The following is a 25,897-nucleotide window of genomic DNA, read 5'->3' as shown; positions in this document are numbered from 1 at the left end:
TTGAATAATAGTTTTCTTGATTACTCTGAACTACAGCTGTTCATTTCTTTGAAAGGCATGAGAAACATTTTCCTTTCAGATTGAATATCCTGTTTAATATTTTAAAAGAATCACATATTTACAACAGTTTTTTTAATGCAGCTGCTTCACATGAAATAAGTTTAAGTATAGCCAATGTAGATAACAAACATTTGCTTGTATTTCATTAAAAGTGGTGAGTTTGTATATAATCAAACTTTGATACAAAGAAGCAGAGGACTGGAGTACAGCTAATGTGGTTCCGCTATTTAAGAAGGGTTGTAGATATAAGCCAGGGAACTACAGGCCAGTGAGTTTCACGTCAGTGGTAGGGAAAACTATTGGAAAAAGTTCTGAAGGAGAGTATCTGTCTCCACTTGGAGAGGCAAGGTTTGATCAGCATGGCTTTGTCAGAGGGAGGTCATGCCTAACAAATTTGATTGAATTTTTTGAGGAGGTGACCAGGTGTGCAGATGAGGATAGTGCAGTTGATGTAGTTTATATGGATTTCAGCAAAGCCTTTGACAAGGTCCCACATGGGAGACTTATAAAGAAGGCAAATGCACATGGGATACAGGGTAATTTGATAAGGTGGATTCAAAATTGGCTTAGTTGTAGGAGGCAGAGGGTGATAACAGAAGAATGCTTTAGTGGCTGGAAGCCAGTGTCCAGTGGTGTACCACAGGGATCTGTGCTCGGTCCCCTATTATTTGTCATTTATATAAACGACATAGATGACTATGTGGGGGGTAGGATTAGTAAGTTTGCGGATGACACAAAGATTGGCCGGGTGGTTAACAGTGAGGTTGAGTGTCTTGGGCTACAGGAAGATATAGACGGGATGGTCAAATGGGCGGATAAGTGGCAGATGGAATTTAACCCTGAAAAGTGTGAGGTGATACACTTTGGAAGGAGTAATTTGACAAGGAAGCATTCAATGAATGGCATGACACTAGGAAGTTCTGAGGAACAAAGGGACCTTGGCGTGTGTGTCCATAGATCTCTGAAGGCGGAGGGGCATGTTAGTGAGGTGGTGAAAAAGGCATATGGGACACTTGCCTTTATCAGTCGAGGCATAGATTACAAAAGTAGGGAGGTCATGTTGGAATTGTATAGAACCTTGGTGAGGCCACAGCTGGAGTACTGTGTGCAGTTCTGGTCACCACATTATAGAAAGGATGTGATTGCACTGGAGGGGGTGCAGAGGAGATTCACCAGGATTTTGCCTGGGATGAAACATTTAAGTTATGAAGAAAGGTTGGATAGACTTGGGTTGTTTTTGTTGGAGCTGAGAAGACTGAAGGGCGACCTGATCGAGGTGTACGAGATTGGATAGGGAGCAGCTTACCTTAGTAAGTACCCTTAGTTGGAGGGTCAATCACAAGAGGGCATAAGTTCAAGGTGAAGGGCAGGAGGTTTAGGGGGGATGTGAGGAAAAACATTTTTAACCAGAGGGTGGCGACGGTCTGGAATGAGCTGCCTGGGAGGGTGGTGGAGGCGGGTTGCCTCACATCCTTTAAAAAGTACCTGGATGAGCACTTGGCATATCATAACATTGAAGGCTATGGGCCAAGTGCTGGTAAATGGGATTAGGTAGGTCGGTCAGGTGTTTCTCACGTGTCAGTGCAGACTCGATGGGCCGAAGGGCCTCTTCTGCACTGTGTGATCCTGTGATAAATCTTCACTTTTACAGACTTGCCGTGCAAAGTCCAGCAATTAATCTAAAAAAAAATGAGGAATATTTGTCATGCCACCATACCGGTTCGGGGACATTGGCACATCATTTTGCCACAAACTAATTGGGTGCTCTTGGCTCCCACTGTTTTCATGTTTTCTTGAATGAAACATCTTGGAATCCAGAGGCTGAATTTACATCCCGCGGGTGGGTGTGCGTCCAGCCCGATCAGGCGTAAAATTGTGGGAAGATGTCAGGCACATGCAAAAGTCGGAAGCGTGGCTGCTGAAAATTAAGAGAGCAATTAAGCCCTTTAACAGCACAATTGTCTCTGATTTTTCGTCGCCTGTCCAACCTTACGGTTGGCGGATGAGCGAATCGGCCAGGCAGCCTTTACATTTTTCGTCAAACCTCATCCAAGGCCAGGATGAGGTTTCCATTATTAAATAAAATAAAAATAAAAACCTGTGGACAGCATTTTTATCACCTGTATGTTCAGGTGCCTGATTGTGATGCTTGGACATTTTTTTCAAAACTTTATTTCGTAGTTTTCGGGTCTGCAGCTCCCTGAGGCAGCACTCTGCCTTCAGGGAGCTTTTGCCTGTTCCTGCGTTGACGACATCACCTGCCCTCCTCCCGCTCCACCCTGGCAGTGCTGAGCTTTTCAGCGCGTGCGCTTCATGCTGGCTGGCCATTAATTGGCCAGCCAGTGTGAAATCGCGGTCAGCGGCCCGTTTCCCGGCCGATCCCAGGTCCACTGGGATCGCGCCCGCCCGCCGAGCTGAAAATTCAGGCCCAGGTGTTTTTGCTACAGTGAGTACATAAAAACACGAACAAAGAGTCAAAGCTCTTGGGTTTCATTTTAACTCCTACTCTTCATTCTCCTGAATTCCCTCTTTCACAAGCGAGTTTGAGGAGGTGTGCAGTGTTTTCTTGTCACCTTCGCCTCTTAGAGACATTGTTAGAGAAAGGGTCGTTCTGGGTTCAAGATACAGTTATCGGACAGATTCCATGGTATGGTGCCTCCATGGAGTTTGGATCAGAAAAGCACTGGCAGAGCCTCTTATCCACCTCTGTGTTCTCAATTGCAGAATGATATTGGCACAGCTTAACAAGCAGGTTGGTTTCCCTGCATCCAGCTGGGGAAATGGCACATGTCTAAGAAAGGAGGGTTTTAGGAAAGTGCCACATGTTGGTTCCTTTTTTTAAACAGTTGCTTGCTTTTAAATTTAGTCTGCCTCTCTCCGTGTCAACTGATGTACAGTTTCCTCCTGTCTGCACTCACTGATTGCTAATAGTTTCATTGTGGGATGGTGTAGTTGATTGATGCCTTTGTCTATAGGGGAGACAGGCTGAACTGGAGATGCAGCAGAAGCATGGAAAGGATGATCCTGAGGAGTTGCAGTACAAAAAGTTTATATCCTGGCTCTGGTAAGAAGAATTTCAAAGCACATATATGCATATTTGTTTTGTATATTAAACAGCAATACTCATTTGCCACCTTATAATTGCATTGCAGTTTGACTTCTTGTGGAATCCCCAAAAGTAATACTCCCTCAAACCTATTCCAGTTAATTCTTTCCATTTTTTATAATGAACTAGTGAACAAGAAAATGCTATTTGCTGTAATCCATCACACTCTGAGGAGCCCACCATGCAAATTATAACATTTATATTTACTATGAATTTTTAAACACCTGGGACTATTTAGTAGTCACACATACTCTTTATCTTAGGTCTTTTCAAACGATTTCATGGCTGTCATATTAAATATTTGTCTAAGAGACTCCAATGGAGCATTCTATTCTGTGCTGTATGGTCTCTGTAAGTGTAAAACAGGACAAACTACCAAATATGATGTTTTCATATGTTAGCATGTGAAAAATCAGGACTCCTGCTGCTTTGACGATCACCACCACCACCGCAAAATCAGGTGAATGGAATGGTGTATGTAGTAGTGTTGTGAAAAGAAAGAACTGGCCATTTCAATTTTATTTTTGACAGTTCAAGAAGAATACACCTGATTAATACATATAAATTATCTTAACCCGGTTGCTTCTCTTTAACAGGGTCAGGGACCTGCTGACTGATGTAGTTAAATCAGCTTCAAAGTAAGTGATGCTTGTGTTACTTAGCCACTGCTGTGCCCTAATGGATTATTGTGTTCCTTTGCATATCTACTAACGTAAATCCCCTTTACACAAAGCACTCAGTTACATGTGAAACAGATAATACTATAAAGACAAGATGTTGCCAAGAAAACCCCCCTTTCCAAAAAAAGACAAATAGTCACAAGGAATGGTATTTAAATTTAACACTCATTCGTCTCAGTTTCTGATTTGCTTACTTGGATTTTTGTGTATTTTTTGCTGTTTTTTTTAAACAGTTGGGGACCAGTGGTGTAACAAGAGGAAATGGCTTGGGGAATATAATGATCCTGACAGCAGGACATAATTAATGTGCATGGTTGGAATTACATAATCACTAAATAATTACTCCAAGAATGTTGGTATATTGCAACACAGGAAGATCTAACGATCAGTTACGGGGAGGCAGTAGCGTAGTGGTAATGTCACTCGACTAGTAATCCAGAGGCCTAGGCTAATGCTGTGCGGACATGGGTTCAAATCACACCACAGCAGCTGGTGGAATTTAAATGCAATTAATAAAAGTCTGGAATTAAAAACTAGCCTAATGGTGACCACAAAACCATTGTTGATTGTTGTAAAAACCCATCTGGTTCACTAATGTCCTTTAGGGAAGAAAGCCTGCTGTCCTTATCTGGTCTGACCTATGTGTAGCTCCAGACCCACAACAATATGATTGACTTTTAAATGCCCTCTGAAATGGCTTAGCAAGCCACTCAGTTGTATCAAACCACCATGAAGTCTAAAAAAAGGTGTGAAACTGGACGGGCTACCCAGCATCGACCTAGGCACCAGAAACAACAATGGCACACCAAGCCCTATTGACCCTGCAAAGTCCACCTTACTACCATCTGGGGGCTTGTGCCAAAATTGGGAGAGCTGTATCACAGACTAGTCAAGCAACAGCCTGACATCATACTCACGGAATCATATCTTATAGACGATGTCCCAGATGCCACCATCACTATCCCTGGGTATGTCTTGTCCCACAGACAGGACAGGCCCACCAAAGGTGGCGGCACAGAGGTATACAGTTGGGAGAGAATTGCCCTGGGAGTTCTTATTATCAACTCTGAACCCCATGAATTTTCGTGTCATCAGGTCCAACATGGACAAGGAAACCTCCTGCTGATTACCACCTACCATCCCTTCCTCAGCTGATGAATCAGTACTACCCCATGTTGAACACCATTGGAGGAAGCACTCAGAGTGGGAACTCCGGGTGAGTGACTTCAATGTTCACCACCAAGAGTGGCTCGGTAGCACCAGTGTTGACCAAGCTGGCTGAGTCCCAAAGGACATAGCTGCTAGACTGAGTCTGTGGCAGGAAGTGAGGGAATCAACAAGAGGGCAAAACCTACTTGGCTTTGTCCTCAACAATCTACCTGTCGCAGATGCATCTGCCCATGACAATATTGGTAGAAGTGACCACCACTCAGTCCTTGTGGAGATGAAGTCCAGTGTTCACATTGAGGATGCCCTCCATGGTGTTGTGTATTTACTACTATCACTGTGCTAAATAGGTTAGATTTTGAACAGATCTAGCAACTCAAAACTGGGCACCTGGGAGGTGCTGTGGACCATCAGCGGTAGCAGAATTGCACTCAACCGCAACCTATAACCTCATGACCTGGCATATCCCCCGCTTGACCGTTACAGTCAAGCCAGGGGATCAATCCTGGTTCGATGAAGAGTGCAGGAGGGCATGCCAGGAGCAGCACCGGCATTCCTAAAAATGAGGTGTCAACCTGGTGAAGCCAAAACATAGGACTAATTGCATGCCAAACAACAGAAGCAGCATATGATAGACAGACAGACAGATCTAAGCGATCCCAAAACCAATGGATCAGATCTAAGCTCTTCAGTCCTGCTATATCCAGTCGTGAATGGTGGTGGACAATTAAACAACTCGCTGAGGAGGCTCCACAAATATCCCCATCCTCAATGTTGTGGGAGCCCAGCATATCAGTGCAAAAGACGAGACTAAAGCATTTGCAACCATCTTCAGCCAGAAGTGCCGTGTGAATGATCCATCTTGGCCTCCTCCTTATGTCCTCAGCATCACAGATGCCAGTCTTCAACCAATTGAATTCACTCCATGTGATGTCAAGAAATGGCTGAAGGCACTGAATACTGCAAAGGCTATGGGCCCTGACAATATTCCAGCAATAGTACTGAAGACTTGTGCTTCAGAATTTGCCACACCCCTAGCCAAGCTGTTTCAATACAGTTACAACACTGGCATCTACCCAGCAATGTGGAAAATTGCCCAGGACAAATCCAGCCTGGCCAATTACTGCCCCATCAGCCTACTCTCGATCATCAGCAAAGTGATGGAAGGTGTCAGCAACGGTGCTATCAGGTGGCACTTACTCAACAATAACCTGCTCACTGATGCTCAGTTTGGGTTCCCCAGGGCCACTCAGGCCATGACCTCATTACAGCCTTGGCCCAAACATGGACTAAAGAGCTGAATTCAAGAGGTGAGGTGAGTGACTGCCCATGTCATGAAGGCAGCATTTGACCAAGTGTGACATCAAGGAGACTTAGCAAAACTGAAGTCATTTGGAATTGGGGGAAAACACTATGCTGGTTAGATTCATATCTAGCACAATGGAAAATGGTTGTTGTTGTTGGAGGTTAATCATTTGAGCCCCAGGACATCATTGCAGGAGTTCCACAGGATAGTATCCGAGGCCCAACCATCTTCAGCTGCTTCATCAATGACCTTCCTTCCATCATAAGGCCAGAAGTGGGGATGTTCGCAGATGATTGCACAATGTTCAGCACCATTCGCAACTCCTCAGATACTGAAGCAGTCCATGTCCAAATGCAGCAAGACCTGGACAATATTCAGGCTTGGCCTGACAAGTGGCAAGTAACATTCACACCACAAGTGCCAGGCAATGACCATCTCAGACAAGAGAGAATCTAATCATCGCCCCTTGATGTTCAATGGCATTACCATCACTGAATCCCCCACTAATCAACATCCTTGGGGTTACCATTGACCAGAAACTGTACTGGACTAGCCATATAAATACTGTGGATACAAGTGCAGATCAGAGGCTGGGTAACTTCCCTCCTTACTCTCCAAAGCCTGTCCACCATCTACAAGGCACAAGTCAGGAGTGTGATGAAATACCCTCCACTTGCCTGGACGAGTGCAGCTCCAACAACACTCAAGCTGGACACTACCCAGGACAAGACAGCCCATTAGGTTGGCACCCCATCCACCACCTTCAACACTGACTCCCTCCACCACTGACCACAGTAGCAGCAGTATGTACCATCTACAAGATGCACGGCAGCACCTCCCAAACCCATGACTCTACCACCAAGACGGACAAGGGCAGCAGATGCATGGGAACGCCACCACCTACAAGTTCCCCTCCAAGTTGCACACCACCCTGACTTGGAACTGTATCACCCTTTCGTCACTGTCACTGGGTCAAAGTCTTGTAACTCTCTTCCTAACAGTGCTTTGGGTGTTCCTTCAACACATGGACTGCAGCGGTTCAAGAAGGCAGCACATACCACCTTCTCGATGGCAATTAGAGATGGGCAATAAATGCTGGCCTAGCCAGTGACACACACATCCCATGAAATAATTTTTTTTTAAAAAGGTTCCAATATGTAGGTAGTTGACTAAATTTGTATATTTCTACTTTGAGTAACCCTTGTCAACATCGAGCAAACCTGGTTCAATTATCCCATGGCCCTCCCTCTGCTTTATCACAATGTGTCTTAACCCCAGTCCTTTACTGCCATAATAGCCATTCCCCTGCTATTCCTATGCTCTCTGAGTAGCATGGTTGAATTGCAGAACAGTCTGTTTAGGGGGTTCCGACCAGTGGGGGCTTAAACGTAAACTATCTGCATTTAGGTCGCATAGGACCCTTCGAGCTTGTACAGAAAAGATGCTTTCAATCCTTTTGTATGACTGAATACAGATTGAGGTGAAAGAATTGTGTGCTAACTAACTGCAGCACACAGTCCCCAGTTTGTTTTTCTAAAGTGGGAATCAATCTATTTCATGATGACTGTGATGGTTTTTGCATTTTATGTCTTTTTGTTGCTATATGATGGTAGTAGCTTTAAAAAACAGAATTGTGCATTTCCTGTTTATCTCCTGTTTGATCAACAGGGACAGCCCTGTTGTGCAGGGAAATTCCATCCTCGCTTTGACTGGACTTGCTGTAACAGTGGCCAAATATGAAAGCAGCCTGCCCTCAGAAGCTAATGATGCACCTGAAGTAAGTTTATGCCATGATTTGTTTCATTAACTATTTTCATTTCCTTCTGCACATGCCAGCTGTCAGTGTTTTGGGGTAGATTATGCCAGTGTTTTGTGGCAAAAACTGTACAGTTGACCCTCTTCTGCCTCTTGGTCTCTCATCTCCTGAATCCTAGTAGACATTTGTAAGTATGTGCACATACAAACATATTAAATAGGAGCAGATGTAGGCCATTCTGCCCCTCAAGCCTACTTTGCCATTCAATAAGATCATGGCTGATCTGTTTGTGCTTTGAATTCCACATTGCCAAACACCCTGATTACCTTTGATTCCCTTGCCTGCCAAGGCCCTATCTACCTCTGCCTTAAAAATATTCAGATGACCCTGCCGCCACTGCTTTCTGAGGCAGAGTTCTAAAGTCGCACAGTCCTCTGAAAGAAAAGATTTCTCCTCATCTCTGTCCTAAAAGGATGACCCCTAATTTTAAAACAGTGCCCATAGTTCTGGACTCATCCACAAGAGGAACACCCTCTCCACGTCCACCTTGTCAATACCATTCAGGATTTTATATACTTCAATCAAGTCACCCCTCAATCTTTTAAACTCCGGTGGAAACAAGCCCAGTCTGCCCAACCTTTCCTCAAAAGGCAACCCACTCAGCCCAGGTATCAATCTCGGAAACCTCCTCTGAACTGCCTCCAACTCATTTACATCCTTCCTTAAATAAGGAGACCAAACGCGCACATAGTATGTGGGGCCTGAACTTGCTCAGAGTGGCAGTCAGTGTCAGATTGCCACTCCGTGCCCAGTTTCGTAACTGATCTTTTTTCCCTAGCCTGTCACGCTCGACCTTCCGACTCCAGCTGGGCGGGACCTAGGCAGTGAAGCCTGTAGCCTGTCCCGGAGGGTCCAGTGTTGAAGGGCAGCTGAGTCGAAGCGAAGGAATCCACACCACCTTTTTACAGCACTAGCTGTTGTAAGCCAGATAAGTTTAAAAGTCCATTGAAAGTTAAAGGTCCTTGACAGACCAGGGAGAAGATAAGTGTCTAAGGTAAGTGGATAGGAATTGTGGGGTGGGGAAGGTTGGGGGTGGGAGCGTCGGGGCTTGGTAGGGGGAGTGGGGGGTGCTGTCAGTGTGTGCCTCGGGGTGGGGGGGAAGAGGGGGGGTGAGGGGGCGAATGTCAGGCCTCGTTTGTGAGGTGGCGGAGTTAACCGGGCCTTGCGTTTGTCCTGGGGTGAGGGGGGAATGTGTGTAGGTGAGAGTCAGGCCCACAGATGACCTGGTAGGTGGGGAGGGAGCCCATAGGGAAAACCCCTGGGGAGCGAGGGAGTCCCGTGGGGGGACGTGGTAGGTCAGGGAGTGGGTGGAGTCCCCTGGAGGGCCCATGAGGTGGCGGGGGGAGGAGAGAGAGAGAGAGAGAGAGAGGGAGGGGGTGGGGGGGAGGGGGGAGGGTAGTTGGGGAGTGGAGGAAGACCCCAGAGGGGTCAGGGAGGCAGGAGAATTCCTGGGTTGGGGGAGTAGTCAGTGTATGTTGGGAGACCCCTGGGGGAGAGGTGGGGGCGCTGCTAGCTGTAGGAGGGAATGGGGCGAGTCCCGTGGGGGAGTCGGTCTGGGTCTGTACAGTTGTTACCCAGAAGTTAGAAGTGGTTTTAATATTTCTAACTTTCTTTGGGTAACTAATGGTGTAGCCCAGTCGGAAGCACCTGAAGTTTGCGATTTAAATCGGGTTTTCAGATTGTTCCCAGTGCAGGGCAATTGCTCAGGGGACGTTTGCCCTTCTGGGCAATTACCTTGCAAACCTTACCTGTGAACTTCCAAATGGGATTCGCCAGCGTACCTTTGGGGTTCCCTCCCAAATCCAGCATTGGAGAGCTCGGAATTTAAGGCCCATGGTCTCACCAATGCCCTGTACACCTGAAGCATAACATTCTTCCTTCTATGTTCACTTCCTCTCGTAATAAAGGATAGCATTCCATTAGCTTTCTTAATTACTTGCTGTACCTGCATACTAACTTTTTGTGACCCATGCACTAGAACACCTAGAACCCTCTGCACCTTGGAATTCTGCAGTTGTTCTCCATTTAAGTAATGCTCTGCTTTTTTGTTCTTCCTTCCAAAGTGAAGAACTTCCACATTTTCCCACACTATACTCCAAAGGTATATAGAAAGGTAACAATAATGGGCCTTCATGCTGAGTAGTGAGACAGGCTTTGGTAAGAGTGGATTGAGACTGGTCGTTGTAGTATGGTGAAAATCCTGTTTATTCAAATTGACAAACAATAAATCAATTCTGATAAAAATAACATGCTTTCCATTAATCTTACATAGGAGGAAGGCTTGAAATTTCTTGCATAAAAACATATTGTGTTTTTAAAATGTTTTCTCAAACTACTGTATGCGCTGTTCTCCTTAGCACAACCGATATAGTCAGAAAAGTTCAAAGAAATAGAGGAAGAGACATGGGATATTCATTTTTTGGTCCACTGGTCACATTCTCATTTCTTATCTATGTAGATTGGGGCTGATATTTTACCAACAGAACACTGGATATCAATGGTGATGGAGACGCTGCTGAGCATTGTCGACAGTCACTATCGTCCAAAGGGGCGTATCTTCCCATGGTTCCAACATGTAAGTTTCTTTTCTTGGATGAACAGTAAAGTATTTGCAGAACCAAGTAGACAAGGGCACGGGTTATGTAACATTTTTATGATGTGTTTGATAATTTTATAGTACAGTAATGGGAATTTGGTTACATTAGTGAACAGAAGGTAAAAGAGCAAAATCTGAAATATTGAAAGCATATAATTTAAGAACCAGTCTTGCCTAAAATTTGATCTTTCAGTCTGAAAGCAGGTAGTTTAAAGCTATAACGTCTTCACTATATGCAATCGGAGGTATTCCTTCTCAAACATCATCTGTATTCACACACATTCAGCAAAAAAAAAAATCACATCACCACTGTCAAAAAGGTTAGGTCCTTTTGTTTAGTTTCAATTTTCTTGCTGTTCTATTAAATCCAGTCACAGTGCCCGAGTAGTTCTAAAAAAAAAACAAATACAGTTCAGGTCCTTGCACCATTCGTGTATTCACTTTATTGAAGCTGGCAGCAGATACATGTGGCAAAAGCAGTGGGTGGGCTGCATATGATTACATATGACCCCATCCCATTTACAGAGAATTGAGACCCTTTGCACAAAAAGACAATACTCTCATCAAACATAAAAAGTAAGACCCCCCTCAAATAAAACAACAACAATAACTTGCATTCCTGTTAATGCTCCTGTGAAACGCCTTAGGGCATTTTATTACATTATAAAGCAAAATTTGACACCAGGCTGCAAAAGGCAATGTTAGGGTAGATGGCCAAAAGCTAGGCCAAAGATGTAGGTTTTAAATAATGCCTTAAAGGAGGCAAGAAAGGTGTAGAGGCTTAGGGAGGGAATTCGAGAGCACAGACCACAGACTCGTGGCAACTGAAAGAATGGCAACCAATGATGAAGCAATGAAAATTGAGGATGCTCAAGGGGCCAGAATTAGATGAGTGCGAATATCTTGGGAGGGTTGTGGGGCTGGAGGAGATTATAGAGATAGGAAGAGGTGAGGATGTGGAGGGATTTGAAAACAAGAATGAGAATTTTAAAATTCATGAAATATGAGAGCCTAACAATGAAATCACTTTTGGTTTAATGCCTCTTCTGAAAGACAGCATACCTGACAGTGCTGCACTTCCTCAGCACTGCACTGAAGTGTCAGACTGGATGAGTTCCTCAAGCCCTGTTCTGAGGCTTGAACCCATGATATTCTGAATCAGGTGAGAGTGCTACCACTGAACCAAAGCTGACATTAGTGATATATTATATTCAAGGCCTTTGGAGAGAAAAGGGAGGTTGGACATGGGGAGGTAGTTTGCAAGAACAGAGAGCTCAAAGATAAGATTTGTTTCAGGCTGGGGTGGTGACCCACAATTTTATATAAAGATGAGTGTTTGATTTACGTCTTTATGGCTATGTCAACTTGTGTTGCTACTTTTAGTGATTTGTTTATTTGTACTCCCAGATCCCTTTGCTCTTCTATACCATTTAGATTCTGACTTTCCAAGTAATCTATGATCTTAACCGTATATGTAATATCTCAAACTTAACTTTGTCGAAATTCATTTGCCAATTATCTGGTCATTCTGCAAGTTCATTAATATTCTTGCAATTTGTTGAACCCTTCTCAGTATTGAATATGCCCCAGTGTCCTACTCACCTCCCCCAACATTTGGTGGCACCTACAAATTCAGAAATGGATTTTACTTGTCCTGACATTACTTGAATCTGGTACCAAGTCAAGGGAATATCCAGGCATCCAGCAACAGTGATATCATCAAGCAGGGTAAAAAGCCAATCATTTTGAAGAATTTTCACTGACAGCAAACCAGCAAGTTAAAAGCACTGTTCAGCCTTTGCTTTTTAATGCTGTTCTACAGAGACCAAATTAAAAATTGGAAAACACATATAGGGTTAAGATGGAGGCTGAAATATCATAAACTTTAAAAAAAAAAGTACTTTATATGTGGATTTTTTTTAATATAATAGTAAAATCTGACATTCCACAAATATAAAATTAGCTTTTCAGGGCCAAAGAGGTTGTTCATAAGTAATCATGAACTAAGTATGCGATTAAAAATCCAGTTATGCTTCATTTAACAAGGGATAATTTTTCAGACATTTTTCAACAAGACTAGTAGTATATCACTTCAGTGATTTGTAATTGATTGCATTCTACAGGGACGTCAACACCTCCTAAGGAAGTGTAGAATCACTGACAGCAACTTCTGGATTTATTAATTTAACTGTGCATGGTGCAGACTCCAGAAGTTGCTTTCAGTTTTGGAGAAGTAATGACGGCAAGCACTGACACTTTTGCCGTTATTACTGCTGAAAAATCTGGGCCATGGGTTTATTACTAATTCCCCTACTGCAGCAGTTTCAGAAGGTGGCTCACCACCAAGTTCTCAAGGTAGTTAGGTATGGGAAATAACTGCTGGCTAGCCAGCGACGCCCACATCCCATGAATGAATTAAAAAAAGAAATAGCTTGCACAGTTCTTCCTCCATCTCCCTACCATTTTTAGGTGATCTGTAGCCTACCCCTTTTATTGTGATTGATCCTTCATAATCTTTTATCTCTCTCCTCTTGGATTCTATTTCTGTTATACAGATAGCTGCGTCTCTTTTTGTTATTGCAATTATGTTATTCCGAATAAGTATAGCTACTCCACCTCCTGTCTAATTTTTCTATCCTGCACTGCTTAATTGCCAGTCCTAATTTTTCTATAGCCACCTCAGTAATCTCTACTGTGTCTGGCTCCTCACAACACATTGGGCTGGATTTTGTGGAGTCTGCTGGAGCAGGCAAGATTGCAACTGAGGGCCAGGAATTGCGCGGGACGTCATCCATTAGACTCCTGGCAATAGGAAAACCATAAGCGATTAAGTCAGCGGCAAGAGCTAACAAAACAGGAACCTCACTCGTTAGTGCTGAGAAACTCATTGACATGTTCAAACTGCATAAAATTTAAATACAATTCAAAGTAATTTAAACCTGCCTCACCAATTTAATGAAACTTACACATGTTCCTTGTGCCTTCAGTAACCCATCCACTGAAAGCTGGTGACTTATATGTGGCTTTGACATAGAATTACTGAATTGTTACAGCGCAGAGTGATGCTATTTGGCCCATCATGTCTGCACCAGCTGTCTGAATGAGCAATTCCCTTTGAATGCTTCCAAACTGCAGTAAGCAGTTAAGAAGGCAAATGGTATGTTGGCCTTCATTGCAAGATGATTTGAGTACAGGAGCAAGGATGTCTTACTGCAGCTGTACAGCTGTATGACCTATTCCTGCTCCTATTTTCCGTGTTTCTGTGTAACCTACCACCACCACGCTCTCGGGCAGTGCATTCCGGACCGTAACCACTCATTGCATGAAAAAGTATTTTCTCTTCTTGCTTTTGCTTCTTTTGCCAACACTTTTTAAATCTGTGCCTTCTCGTTCACAATCTTTTCATAAGTAGGAACAGTTCTCCCTATCTACTCTGTCCAGACCCCTCACTATTTTGAATACCTCAAACAAATCTCCTATCAGCCTTGTTTTCTTCAAGGAAAACAATCCTAACTTCTCCAATCTGTCTTCACAACCGAAGTTCCTCATCCCTAGAACCATTCTTGTGAACCTTTTCTGTACGCTCTCTAATGCCTTCACTTCTGTCCTAAAGTGCGGCGTCCAGAACTGGATGCAATGCTCCAGCTGAAGTCGAACAAGTTCAACATAATCTCCTTGCCCTTGTACTCTCTGTCCCATTAATAAAACCTAGGATACTGTGTTCTTAATTAACCGGCCTCTCAACCTGTCTTTCCACCTTTAATGACTTATGCACGTATACACCCAGATCCTTCTGCTCTTGCAACCCCTTTAGAATTGCACCCTTTATTTTATATTGTCTCTCCATGTTCTTCCTACCAAAATTAATCGCTTCACATTTCTCTGCATTGAACTTCATTTGCCACCTGTCCGCTCATTCTACCAACTTGTCCATGTCCTTCTGAAGTTCTACACTATCCTCCATACAGCTCAGTGCTTCCAAGTTTTGTATCATCTGCAAACTTTTAAATTGTGCCCTGTACACCAAGATCTAGGTCATAAAGATATATCAGGAAAAGCAAGTGTTCCAACACTGACCCCATGAGGAACTCCATTACAAACCTTCCTCCAGCCCAAAAAGCATCCATTAACCTCTACTCTCTGCTTCCTGTCACTTAGCCAATTTTATTTCCATGTTACTTCTGTCCCTTTTATTCCATAAGCTATAACTTTGCTGTCAAGTCTCTTGTGCAACACTCTGTCAAATGTCTTTTGGAAGTCTATGTACACCACATCAACAGCATTACCCTTATCAGCTGTCTCTGTTACCTCTTCAAAAAACTCCAAGTTAGTTAAACATGGTTTTCGTTAAGGAAGCCATGCTGGCTTTCCTTAATTAACCTGCGTTTGTCCGTGTGACTATTAATTTTATCCTGGATTATTGTTTCTTGTGAGTAGAGTCACTGAGAGTGTCCTTTGGACTTCCAGAGGACTGAGTCGCAGGACATTGGAGTGATCTTGGAGAAAAAATCTGTATAAAATCTTGCAGGAAATTGAGAACCCAGAAATACCAGGTCCATATTTTAAAGGGGAAGTGCACAATTGAGGTTCAGAGGGTCCACCCCTTAAAATGGCATCACACATCTGAGTCCCTAAGGTGGACACTTTGGAGGCTGCCAGCAAGGGAAGTGAGAGGTAATGGCAGTATGGGAATTATCCACCCTGTCCTCCTTCATCATTGAGTGCTGGAGGGGATGCGCTGGCTGGACCTTGATATTTCAGACCTCAGTTGAACCCATTGGTGTCACCAAATGATCTTGTGATGCAGAGGAATCTTCTCCCTGGACTTTGGAACATCTTTTTGTGCTGGAGCAAGAAGAATTCAGATGCTATAAATTTAAACTACAGAACTTTCTTAACAAACCTGAGAGCTGATTTCCAACTGGAACATCAGGGTGGCTTCCCTTTAAATATAGCACCTGCTCCTGCACGGCCATCAGGTGCTTCCCCATGTCAGAGCCACCCACTGTGCCATATGATCCAGCGGCAAGCCCATGTCACCCATTTTCATGAGCTTGTCGCCATGTAACCGGCTTCAGCCGATTCATGGATTCGTGCCAGTTCCCCAACGACTTCTGGGCTCACTGGTAGGTGCCGGTATGGTAGAACTTAATCCAGCCATTGTTGGCTCCGGTTCCCTGCTGTTTTTCAGACACTGAGGATTGCTGTACAATAGTTTAACTCATTTTTAATAACTGTTTCTTTCACTTTATTTTTATCTAACTTTTTAGATACCTGTTCTATAATTCTATTTATTCCCAAGCTATTTATATCTTCCCTTAGTCTAGCCTGTTCCTTCCTGCCTAGCTTATGTTAAAAACAAAAACAGAATTACCTGGAAAAACTCAGCAGGTCTGGCAGCACCTTCGGGTCATGAGGACTCGAAACGTCAACTCTTTTCTTCTCCACCGATGCTGCCAGACCTGCTGAGTTTTTCCAGGTAATTCAGTTTTTGTTTTGGATTTCCAGCATCCGCAGTAGTTTTTTGTTTTTAGCTTATGTTCAGGCTTGTTTAATTTCTTGTAAATTGTTCCTCAACTCTACACCCTCCTGCCCTCCCCCGCCATCTTAGTAGTTTAAAACCTCTGCTGCCTCTGTATTTATCCTTTTTGCTGGACACTGGTTGTGTTCCGGTTGAGATGAAGCCCACCCTATTGGTACAGTTCCTTCCTGTCTCAGTACTGTTATCAGTGTCCCATGAAAAGGAACCCCTTTCTCCCCACGCCAGCCCTTTAGCCGTATGTTAGTACTCCTGATCTGTCTGGCTTTGTGCCATTTTGCATGTGATCTGAACAATAATTCAGAGGTTATTGCCATTGAAGCCCTTCTTTCTTCAATTTAGTTCCTAACACTTGATACTCCTTCAGTTTGACCTCCTCCTTGTTCTACCTATGCCATTTGTTCTGACATGAACCATAACAACTGAACTTTCTCCCTCCCTTTCCAAATTCCTTTCTAGCTACCTTGTGACCCTGGCACTGGGTAGTCAGCACATCATTCAGGACTCCCATTCATGGCTACAGAGGATGCTATCAATTCCCCTAATTACAAAATTCCCCATCGGTACTTCATTTTCTGTGCTGGTCTTTTCCCCTCCCTGATAGCCTTCTGAACCATGATGCCTTGGTCTGCATTTTGACTGCCCTTCCTTCAGCCTTGCCCTGACAGGTAGCTAATACATCATAACTGTTGGACAGGACCAAGGGGTCTCTGGGGCCTCCTTTTCAACCTCTCCTAAGTCCTCGCTACCCACACCCTGACAACCACACCCTTCCCTTCCTGAATCTGTGCTTTCCTCTATGGTGTGACTGAGTAAAGGTGAGCCTGAGGAGCGAGAGCTGTTAACAATATCAGCTAACATGGGGACCAGGAAGGGAAGTTGGACAGTCAGCAGTTTGGAAATAACGTCAAGGGTGTAAGAGGTGGGCCTCATGGACATGGTGGCCTTGGAGAGAGGGCATGAGGTGAGATAAGAGAGCAACTCGAGATAAAATTGAGTTCGGTTTTGTTCCATTTCAGTCCTTCATGTCCTGTTAGGTTTGTTTTGTTAGAGAATCACTTGATTGTGTCCTATTTAATGAGAGCTGTTTGGAAATGTATCTGATGGTGCATTTCCTCTTCCCAACTGAGAGATTAATTTAGCTATTCACAACTTAACATGTCCACTGTTCAAACCACTTTGCAGTTGATGTTGAAGTTCCCCATAACATGGAAAACTGGTTAGGTTTTCCTTCAGAACTGAGTTATTGAACTGAAAGATTTGCTGTAGATCAGCTGTCTTTGATGTTGACTGTGTGGCGTTTAGTGCTCACCTGGTGTCTTTACCAAGGTTAGTTCCCAGCTTCATTTGGGTCAAAAATTGGTGTCTCATCAGCTGATCTACTGAACATGATTTCTATTATGTAGATATTCACATCCTAACTAAGCAAGTTTCTCTCAGAAGTTCATGTAGGCATTTTCAATAAAGAATAAAAACTTGTATGGCACCTTATTGGATCCAGAGGACATCACAATGGCTGACTTTCTGAACTGCAGACATTGTTGTTATTTAAGCAAATGTGGCAGCAATTAAATCAAATAAATTACCAGGTGATCTGCTGTGAGTGGTATTGGTTGAAGGAGGAATGTTAATCAGGACACTACAACAACTTATATTTATATAGTGTCTTTCATATAATAAATGTCCCCAAGGCGTTTCACAGCAGTTTTATAAAGCAAAAATTAGACAGAATTCCAGAGCTTAGGGCCAAAGCAACTGAAGGCACGACCACCAGTAATGGAGCAATTCAAATTGGAAATCCTTAAGAGGTCAAAAATAGGTGCACCTAGATATCTCAGGGGGTTATGGAGCTGGAAGAGGTTGGAAGGGGCTAGGCCATGGAGGGATGTCAAAACAAGGATGAGAATTTTAAAATTGAGATGTTGCTTGACTGGGAACCGATGTAGGTTAGTGAGCACAGAGGTGATAAGTGAACTCCTTGCTGTTATTTAAATAGAGCCATAAAATATTTTAAGTTTCCCTGAACAGGGAGACAGGGCTATGGTTTAACCTCTCATCCAAAACACACGGCCTCTGATAATACAGCCCTTCTTTAAAACGGCACTGAAGTATCAGCCCACATTATGTTCTCAGGTTCTGACTCAAAGGTGAAAGTGTTACTAATAAGCTAAACTGATATATATCTTGTGGTATGAGAGGACATCACTCTTGTGCATCTCCTTTACAGCAGAGGTCTTGGTGCTTGACTCTTACCTTAATTAAATGCTGATACTTGTTCCAAATGAATTTCGGGAAGGAGAAACAGCGTCACAAATAGTAATACTTGGTTAAGAGAAGAGATCAGGACCCTGGAATTAGTTTTGAATTGTCCCAGCAAAGAACCAGCAAAAATGGGTAAATGGCCTCCTCCTGTTCTATAAACCCCCTTTGGTTCTGTGTTCACAGGGTGATTGCAATGAGACCTTTACAACAACAACTTTGATTTAATGCACTAAAGCATCCTAAGGCTCTGCACAGAGGCATAATCCAATGAAAATGATTGCTTAGCCAAAGAAGGAGAACTTAATGAAATATTAGTGTGGGTCACTAATATTGATTTATGGCTTTCACAGAAATCCTACTCTGGAGAGAACACAGCCAGTGCCATAGCTCGCTCCTGTGCTGCTACTGCTTTGACGCTTCTTGTACCTGTTTTCATCACGTCAAGCAAAGAGAGCATCGAGGAGGTCTTGGGCATTTTCGTTGCAGGTTTACCAGGAAAACCAAATGCTGACCCCTCCCAAGCTGTTCAGTTTCACATGGGATTGGCCACTGGAATGTTTCTGTCCCGTTTATATGAGGAACGAATGAGGTAACAATTGAAGAAATATGTTCAGCCTTTTGAGCGTTCACAAGAACGTATAATGTTCCATAACTTGGCAGTGAGTTGACCAAAAGTTTTATTGTGCAGAAGGACTGATTGTGAATAATGATGTTTTTTCTGTATTATTCTTATGACTGTCAATTAACAGGCTACATTGGTGTGCTAAAATCTTGTACCACAAGCTGGTGGGGGCATGCTTCTTTGGACATTCCTCAATTCTGTCTCATTCCCAATTTTAAATGGGCCTTCAGAGAACTCTTTTTATTCATTCATGAGATGTGAAGGTCGCTGGCAAGGACCAACACTTATTGCCCATTCCTAATTTCCATTGAGAAGGTGGTGGCGAGCTGCCTTCTTGAACCACTGGAGTCCATTTGGTGTAAGGACACCCACTGTACTTTTCAGAAGGGAGTTCCAGGAGTTTGACCCAGTGACAGTGAAGGAATAGCAATATAGTTCCAAGTCAGGATGGTGTGTGGCCTGGAAGGGCACTTTCAGATGAGGGTGTTCCCTTACATCTGCTGCCCTTGTCCTTCTAGGTGGTAGAGGTTGTGGGTTTGGAAGGTGCTATCGAAGGAGGCTTGGCAAATTTCTGCAGTGCACCTGGTTAATGGTACACTCTGTGGAGAGCAATGAAAAACTGTAGTGAGCTAAGGCAGTCCTTTCAAGTTGTGTGTATAGAGCACCCTTAGCAGAGAAAAGGATCTAAATTAACAGAGGTGTAAACAGATAAAAATGGAAATGGAGCCAAAGAAGGCGATCTTGCTCGATATGAAATGTTAATTCGAACCCCTTAAAGTATGAATCACTGTTTTGGCTTCAAGAGAGGGATGAATCAAAGAAAGTACTTCTTTTTTTTAAAGATTACACAGGATTCCAGGTGAGAATCAGATGAATTGACAGGATATTGGATATTTCATCACAGCTGAGTTCTTAACAATAACAGTCTGATGTATTAGTGAGAACTGCTTACCCACCCTTGTGACCTTCGTGCTGCAATTCAGGTGGAAAGATTTAATAACTTCAGCAGAGCTATTACTTGGTGCTCTTTGAAGTCATTGTAATTTCAAATTCAAACATCATTCGTAGTTTAAAGCAAACAGAAAGTGAAGATCAAAAACATGTGACTGTTCTGGTAACTGGGAAAACGCAGATAAAATAAATCTTAAATTGTATTTCTGAAAATCAGCAGGAAATTAACATTTTAAATACACAACATTTCTGTAATGGATTCTCCCCTATGGGGGTATTGCAGGCAAAATATTCAATAATGCATGAATGTACGGGAATTTTGTGTCTAATAGAAGCGATATATGCAAGAACAGCCATTTGGAATTAGAGTTGATGTTGAACTGTGAATGCTTTTACCCTTTCTGCCCTGTCAAAATTTATATAGGCCCATTTGGGGTTCTTGAGCACAGCTTGCATTATTTTAAACTATTTCATGCTTGAATTTGCAGAATATACAAAATCCGTTTTTGAGCGTGAGGTGATGTATGTAAATTTGATGTCTTCTATCATCTTTTTGGCAGTGATGTCTCGGGGCAGAAGATGAATTTGCTGCTCATGAAGTCCCTCGATGCTCTGGAGCAATGTTGCTTTGATACTAACTTGGAATACAAGTGCGGTTTGATTAACTTTCTTTTAATTTACCTTAAGGAATGGTCTTAGAACCAGTAAGTAATAATGATCTTGTCAGATAGATGAATCCGTTCTTTACAAGCTAAATTCAGCACATTGAGTTCCTAGAATGTATAGGTGAAGATATCTAAATGTGGAAACCACCAGTATAACCCAAGCAATGCTTTCAGCAAATAATCCCTGATGTAAATAAATGTATTCCCCAATTTTATAAAGTGGGAAGTGTTTCATTTGGTGATAATCTGGATTCACAATTTTACCTCTGGCAGGTGGTATTTATCAGCAATTTGCTTGTTGCTAGTGGGCACCCAATTGTAGCCTTGTATTTACATGTATTTTATGTACTATAGTGGCCATTTAATTGGCTGCCACTGAACAAAGGCATTTCGGGCAATGCCACTTATGCAGCCAGTAGATATATTAATGTTTGAGAAAATAATTAAGAAGACAATGTTCCCACATGATGCACATCTTAAGCATTGTAGCACAGAGTAGAGAATGTCAGGCCACTGTCAAGCTAACAGCTCAGGGATAAGAGATCAGCCTTCCCTTTGCCTCACACTTGCTGTTGCACCAACTTTAAAAAGGGGGAAGTTAGGTTGTGAATTAGTAACACAACTGAAACAATCTGCCTGCCCACCACCCTTATTGTCCTTCTACTTAGTCCCAGGGGCAACTTGTTGCCAGCATCACTCAGTTGCAGACGAAATGGTAGCCATGGCAGTGCTGCAGGTTTAGCTGTGCGTGCTTCTTCAGAGTTTCTGAAGTCTTTGCTAACAGCCTGGATTAGAGATTTTGACAGGATTATTACTGCCACGTCATCAGCTCAGCGTGTAGTTCAAATAGTTTGAAACCTGTGGAGCTTTACATTTCAGAACGTGGACCTCATTTTGTTTTCCAAAATATTAGCCGTCTCACCTGTTGGTCCCTTTTCACTGAGCTCAAAATACTTAGTGCTGACGAGCAATACCTTGTCTACAGGGATTCATAAGCCTGAAAGTAGAACAGCTACTCCTTGCCCTCGTCTAATGAGACTCAGGAGTGTACTACTGTACAGCTTCTGCTCCACTGCTCTGCTGCTCCATTCACTACATCCAGCTGTTTTGCAGTGAAAAAATTGTAAGTTACTTAACCATCATCTCTTTTGGGACCAGGGTTTGGAGTGACTACTTGTCAATATAATATCACGTAAAAGGATTAATTACATATAGTAGTTCCTAAGTTAAGTTTTGTGGCCTGTCAATAGTAAGCTTTGTTTTATGTCTGATAAAAATATGGAATAACCAATGTCAGCCATGCAGAAGATGGAGAATAAACAGGCTTTCAGGCTCCAGCGACGATTCTCATGATGCGTGTTGTTTTTTTATTTTTGCAGTACAGGATGCATCCTGGGAGTGGGGCTGGTTCTGTCCCTAATGAGCCAAAGCAACCAAACAGAGTCCCGTGTGCATGTCTCTGTCACTCTTGGTAAACTCTGTAGCAGCTTGGATGAAAGTACGACTCAGAGCAGGGTATTGCAAGAGGTAGGATGGTTCAGAAATAATCATGTTCATGTGCAGGATAAATAATTGTTTGAATCTTTATAGAATCACTTACTTTGAATCTTTATAGAATCATGTACATTTTATCAGTATTACAATTGAACTGAAGCAACTAAATCTCTAACAAACAATAACTATACATAGGCCCAAAATCCTGATCAGGCCTAGGACAAAGCAACATTCTGCCAGGATTTGGCTCCTTTTCATGCCAGAAGCCATTTTTCTGGAGTGTGCTGGAGCATTCTTTTGAGGCTTTATTACATGAAAAGGTCATTGATCCTGCATGAGTTCTGCCAATGTCTCCCCTTGGTGCTGAAGACTGTTATAATATGTCTATGACTCAAGAAAGGTCTTAAGGGCACTTATGATGCATCAGCAGTGAGCAGCTCTGCCTTCAAGGCTACATTTTGGTAGGCACCGCAGAAGTGTTCTTTCAGGTGCCAATGGGCTGCTCCATTCAAGTAAATACCATGTCCAAACAATTTGCAGCTTTGAGCTTGGGCGAATGAGAGTTCCAGTTTACTGCACACTGTGACAGTGGAGCCAGACACTTGGAATTCAAGGACCAAATCTTTAAATACTTCACAGCAGCTTAAGACTTTTTTTATTCTTTCACGGGATGTGGGCCTCGCTGGTTAGGCCAACATTTATTGCCCATCTGTAATCACCCTTGAGAAGCTGGTAATGCCATTGAATGTCAAAGGGCGATGGTTAGATTCCCTCTTTTTGGAGACAGTCATTCCCTGGAACTTGTGTGGCACGAATGTTACTTGCAATTATCAGCTCAAGCCTGAATGTTATCCAAGTCTTGCTGCACGTGGACACGGAACTGCTTCAGTATCTGAGGAGTTGCGAATGGAACTGAACATTGTGCAATCATCAGTGAACACCCCTGCTTTTGACTTTATGATGGAGGGAAGGTCATTGATGAAGCAGCTGAAGATGGTTGGGCCTAGGACACTACCCTGAGAAACTCCTGCAGCAATGACCTAGAACTGAGATGATTGACTTCCAACCACCACAGCAATTTTCCTTTGTGCTGGGTATGACTCCAACCAGCTGCAAGTTTTCTCCCCAGTTCCTTTTGGCTCCAGTTTTGTTAGGGCTCGTTGATGCCAAACTTGCTCAAATGCTGCCTTGAGGTCAAGGGCAGTCACTCTCACATCACTTCTTCAGTTCAGTTTTTTTGTCCATGTTTGGACCAAGGCTTTAATGGTGTCAGGAACTGAGTGCCCCTGGCAGAACCCAAACTGAGCACCAGTGAGCAGGTAAGTGCCTCTTGATAGCACTGTTGACAACACTTTCCATCACAATGATCAAGAGTAGACTGAAGAGACAGTAATTGGCTCAGTTGGATTTGTCCTGCTTTTTGTGGACAGGACATACCTGGGCAATTTTCCACATTGCTGGATAGATGTCAGTGTTGTTGCTGTACTGGAACAGTTTGGGTAAGTGCGCAGCTAGTTTCGGAGCACAGGTCTTCAGTATTATTGCTAGAATGTTGTCAGAATCCATGGCTTTTGTACTGTCCAGTGTCTTCAACCGTTCTTGGTATCATGCAGAGTGAATCAAATTGGCTGAAGACTGGCATCTGTGATGCTGGGGACCTCGGGAGGAGGCTGAGATGGATCGTCTACTCGGCACTTCTGGCTAAAGATGGTTGCAAATACATTAACCTTGTCTTTTGCATTGATGTGCTGGGCTCCCCCATCATTGAGGAGGGGGATGTTTGTGGAGTCTCCTCCTCCAGTTAGTTGTTTAATTATCCACCTCCATTCATGACCAGATGTGGTAGGACTACAGAGCTCAGATCTGATCCGTTGGTTGTGGGATCACTTAGCTCTCTCTATTGCATTCTGCTTACACTGTTTGGCATGCAGGTAGTGTGTTGTAGCTTCACCAGGTTGATTGTTCATTCTTAGGTCTGCCTGGTGCTGCCCCTGGCATGCCCTCCTGCACTCTTCATTGAGTCAGGGTTGATCTCCTGGCTTGGTGGTAATGGTAGTGTCGATATGTGGAAATGGTGGCGTAGCGTTCAATCCCGCCATGGCAGCTGATGAAATTTAAATTCAATTAATAAAGTCTGTAATTGAAAGCTACTCTCAGTAATGGTGACCATGACAACTATCATCAATTGTCGTAAAAACACATCTGGTTCACTAATGTCCTTTAGGGAAGGAAATCTGTAGTCCTTACTTGGTCTGGCCTACATGTGACTCCAGACCCACAGCAATGTGGTTGACTCTTAAACGCCCTCTGAAATGGAGTGTTGTGGGTTGTGTGGTTGGTGGGAATTTGTGTTGTCTTTTGCTAGCCCCAGTGTAATGGGCTTAGATTGATTGCTCCTTATTAAATTCCAGCCTCACCTCAAGAGCCCAGGCTTCTTCTCTGTTTGACATTGTTTCTAACACCATTGCCCCCCCCTCACCCCCATCCCCGATGCTCCAGGTATTTTCCGATGGGTTCACAGAGTCCCTGCAGATCTTCGGGGTCAGAAAATTTAAGACCACTTTCCACTGAGTTTATATTTAGAATTTCAAAATAATTAATTGCAGGAACAGTTAATTGCAAAGCTGTGCTAGTTACTTAACTCACTACAATTAGTAAGGGAAAGCAAGCTTTCACATTCAAACTATTATTTGCACCCATCAAATACCAAGACCAATCTGCTAAAACTGCCACCCAAGGGCTGTCCCAACATAATGACTAGGTTGTGCAGCATGCAGCAGACCACCCTGAACCTTGACAACTGCTCTGCTGATTATCGGAGAGCTTTTCCCAAGTGACCCAGGCAGCAGACACAATCATATGACAGCATGCCTCTCATTGTATGCAAGCTGTTCATGTGTGAGTGGGTTGCTCACTAAGATCATCAGCCATGCGGTCAGTGGGTCCCCTGATAGCCACCTTTTGGTTAGCCCTTTGTGGATCAAATACAGCAGTTGCACCACACTGCTGCAGAATGAAGGCATTATGACTGCTGCCAGGATACCAGGCACTAACCTGCATGATTCACTTCCTGTGGTTGCACACCAGCTAGACATAGAGAGCGAAATCTCTTTGGGCTTAGGTAAGACGGAGCCCACAAAGTGATGTGCATGTAGTCAGTGCACCCTGCACCGTGAGGAACCTGCAACCCCAGCAAAGCCCTGTGCTCACTCCACCTGTTTCTCTCTGAGAACAGACAGTGGGATGTCGTTAGCAGTCTTTGAATAGAACGCCTCAGTGATCTCCCTTATGCAACACTAGATGTTGCAAATATCTCCAGCTTCAGCCTGGAAGGAGTCAGATGCACGACTGTTTATTGCCTCGGATGCTTTCACAGCCGCTGGCAATCCAGTCCTTGTCCCGCTCTGAGGTTGGACTTGTAACTGCAGCATGGGGCATATTTCAGTGAGAACGTCCTCACTGAAAACGTTGCAAACATTGTTCCTCACTGAGGTTTAGGAAGGAGAATCGCTTCCTCTCTAAGCAAATATGACTTCTTGCTGAGAACCTTTTTCCCCCTGCCTCCCCTTCCAGCAGCTTATCCTGCTCGGCCTTGCTACTGTTCATTCTCCAAGTCATGCTGTATTCCAAGAG

General features: G+C 43.5%; 1 protein-coding gene across 10 annotated transcripts in view; it reads left to right on the top strand.

Annotated features, from left to right (window-relative positions):
- focad (focadhesin) overlaps positions 1-25,897 on the top strand; it is a 243,647-nt gene that overhangs the window by 143,460 nt on the left and 74,290 nt on the right. For all 10 annotated transcript variants that reach the window (XM_078569505.1, XM_078569555.1, XM_078569487.1 and 7 more), the window contains 7 exons: positions 3,036-3,124; positions 3,763-3,804; positions 7,988-8,096; positions 10,594-10,710; positions 18,883-19,121; positions 20,666-20,755; positions 22,150-22,297. In XM_078569505.1, coding sequence (XP_078425631.1) covers positions 3,036-3,124; positions 3,763-3,804; positions 7,988-8,096; positions 10,594-10,710; positions 18,883-19,121; positions 20,666-20,755; positions 22,150-22,297 — 834 coding nt within the window. The remainder of the gene's footprint in view (positions 1-3,035; positions 3,125-3,762; positions 3,805-7,987; positions 8,097-10,593; positions 10,711-18,882; positions 19,122-20,665; positions 20,756-22,149; positions 22,298-25,897) is intronic.

The sequence above is a fragment of the Cetorhinus maximus genome, chromosome 2 (genome assembly GCF_964194155.1).
Source record: "Cetorhinus maximus chromosome 2, sCetMax3.hap1.1, whole genome shotgun sequence".
Taxonomy (NCBI): Eukaryota; Metazoa; Chordata; class Chondrichthyes; order Lamniformes; family Cetorhinidae; genus Cetorhinus; species Cetorhinus maximus.
This window is presented reverse-complemented; position numbering and strand designations above follow the sequence as displayed.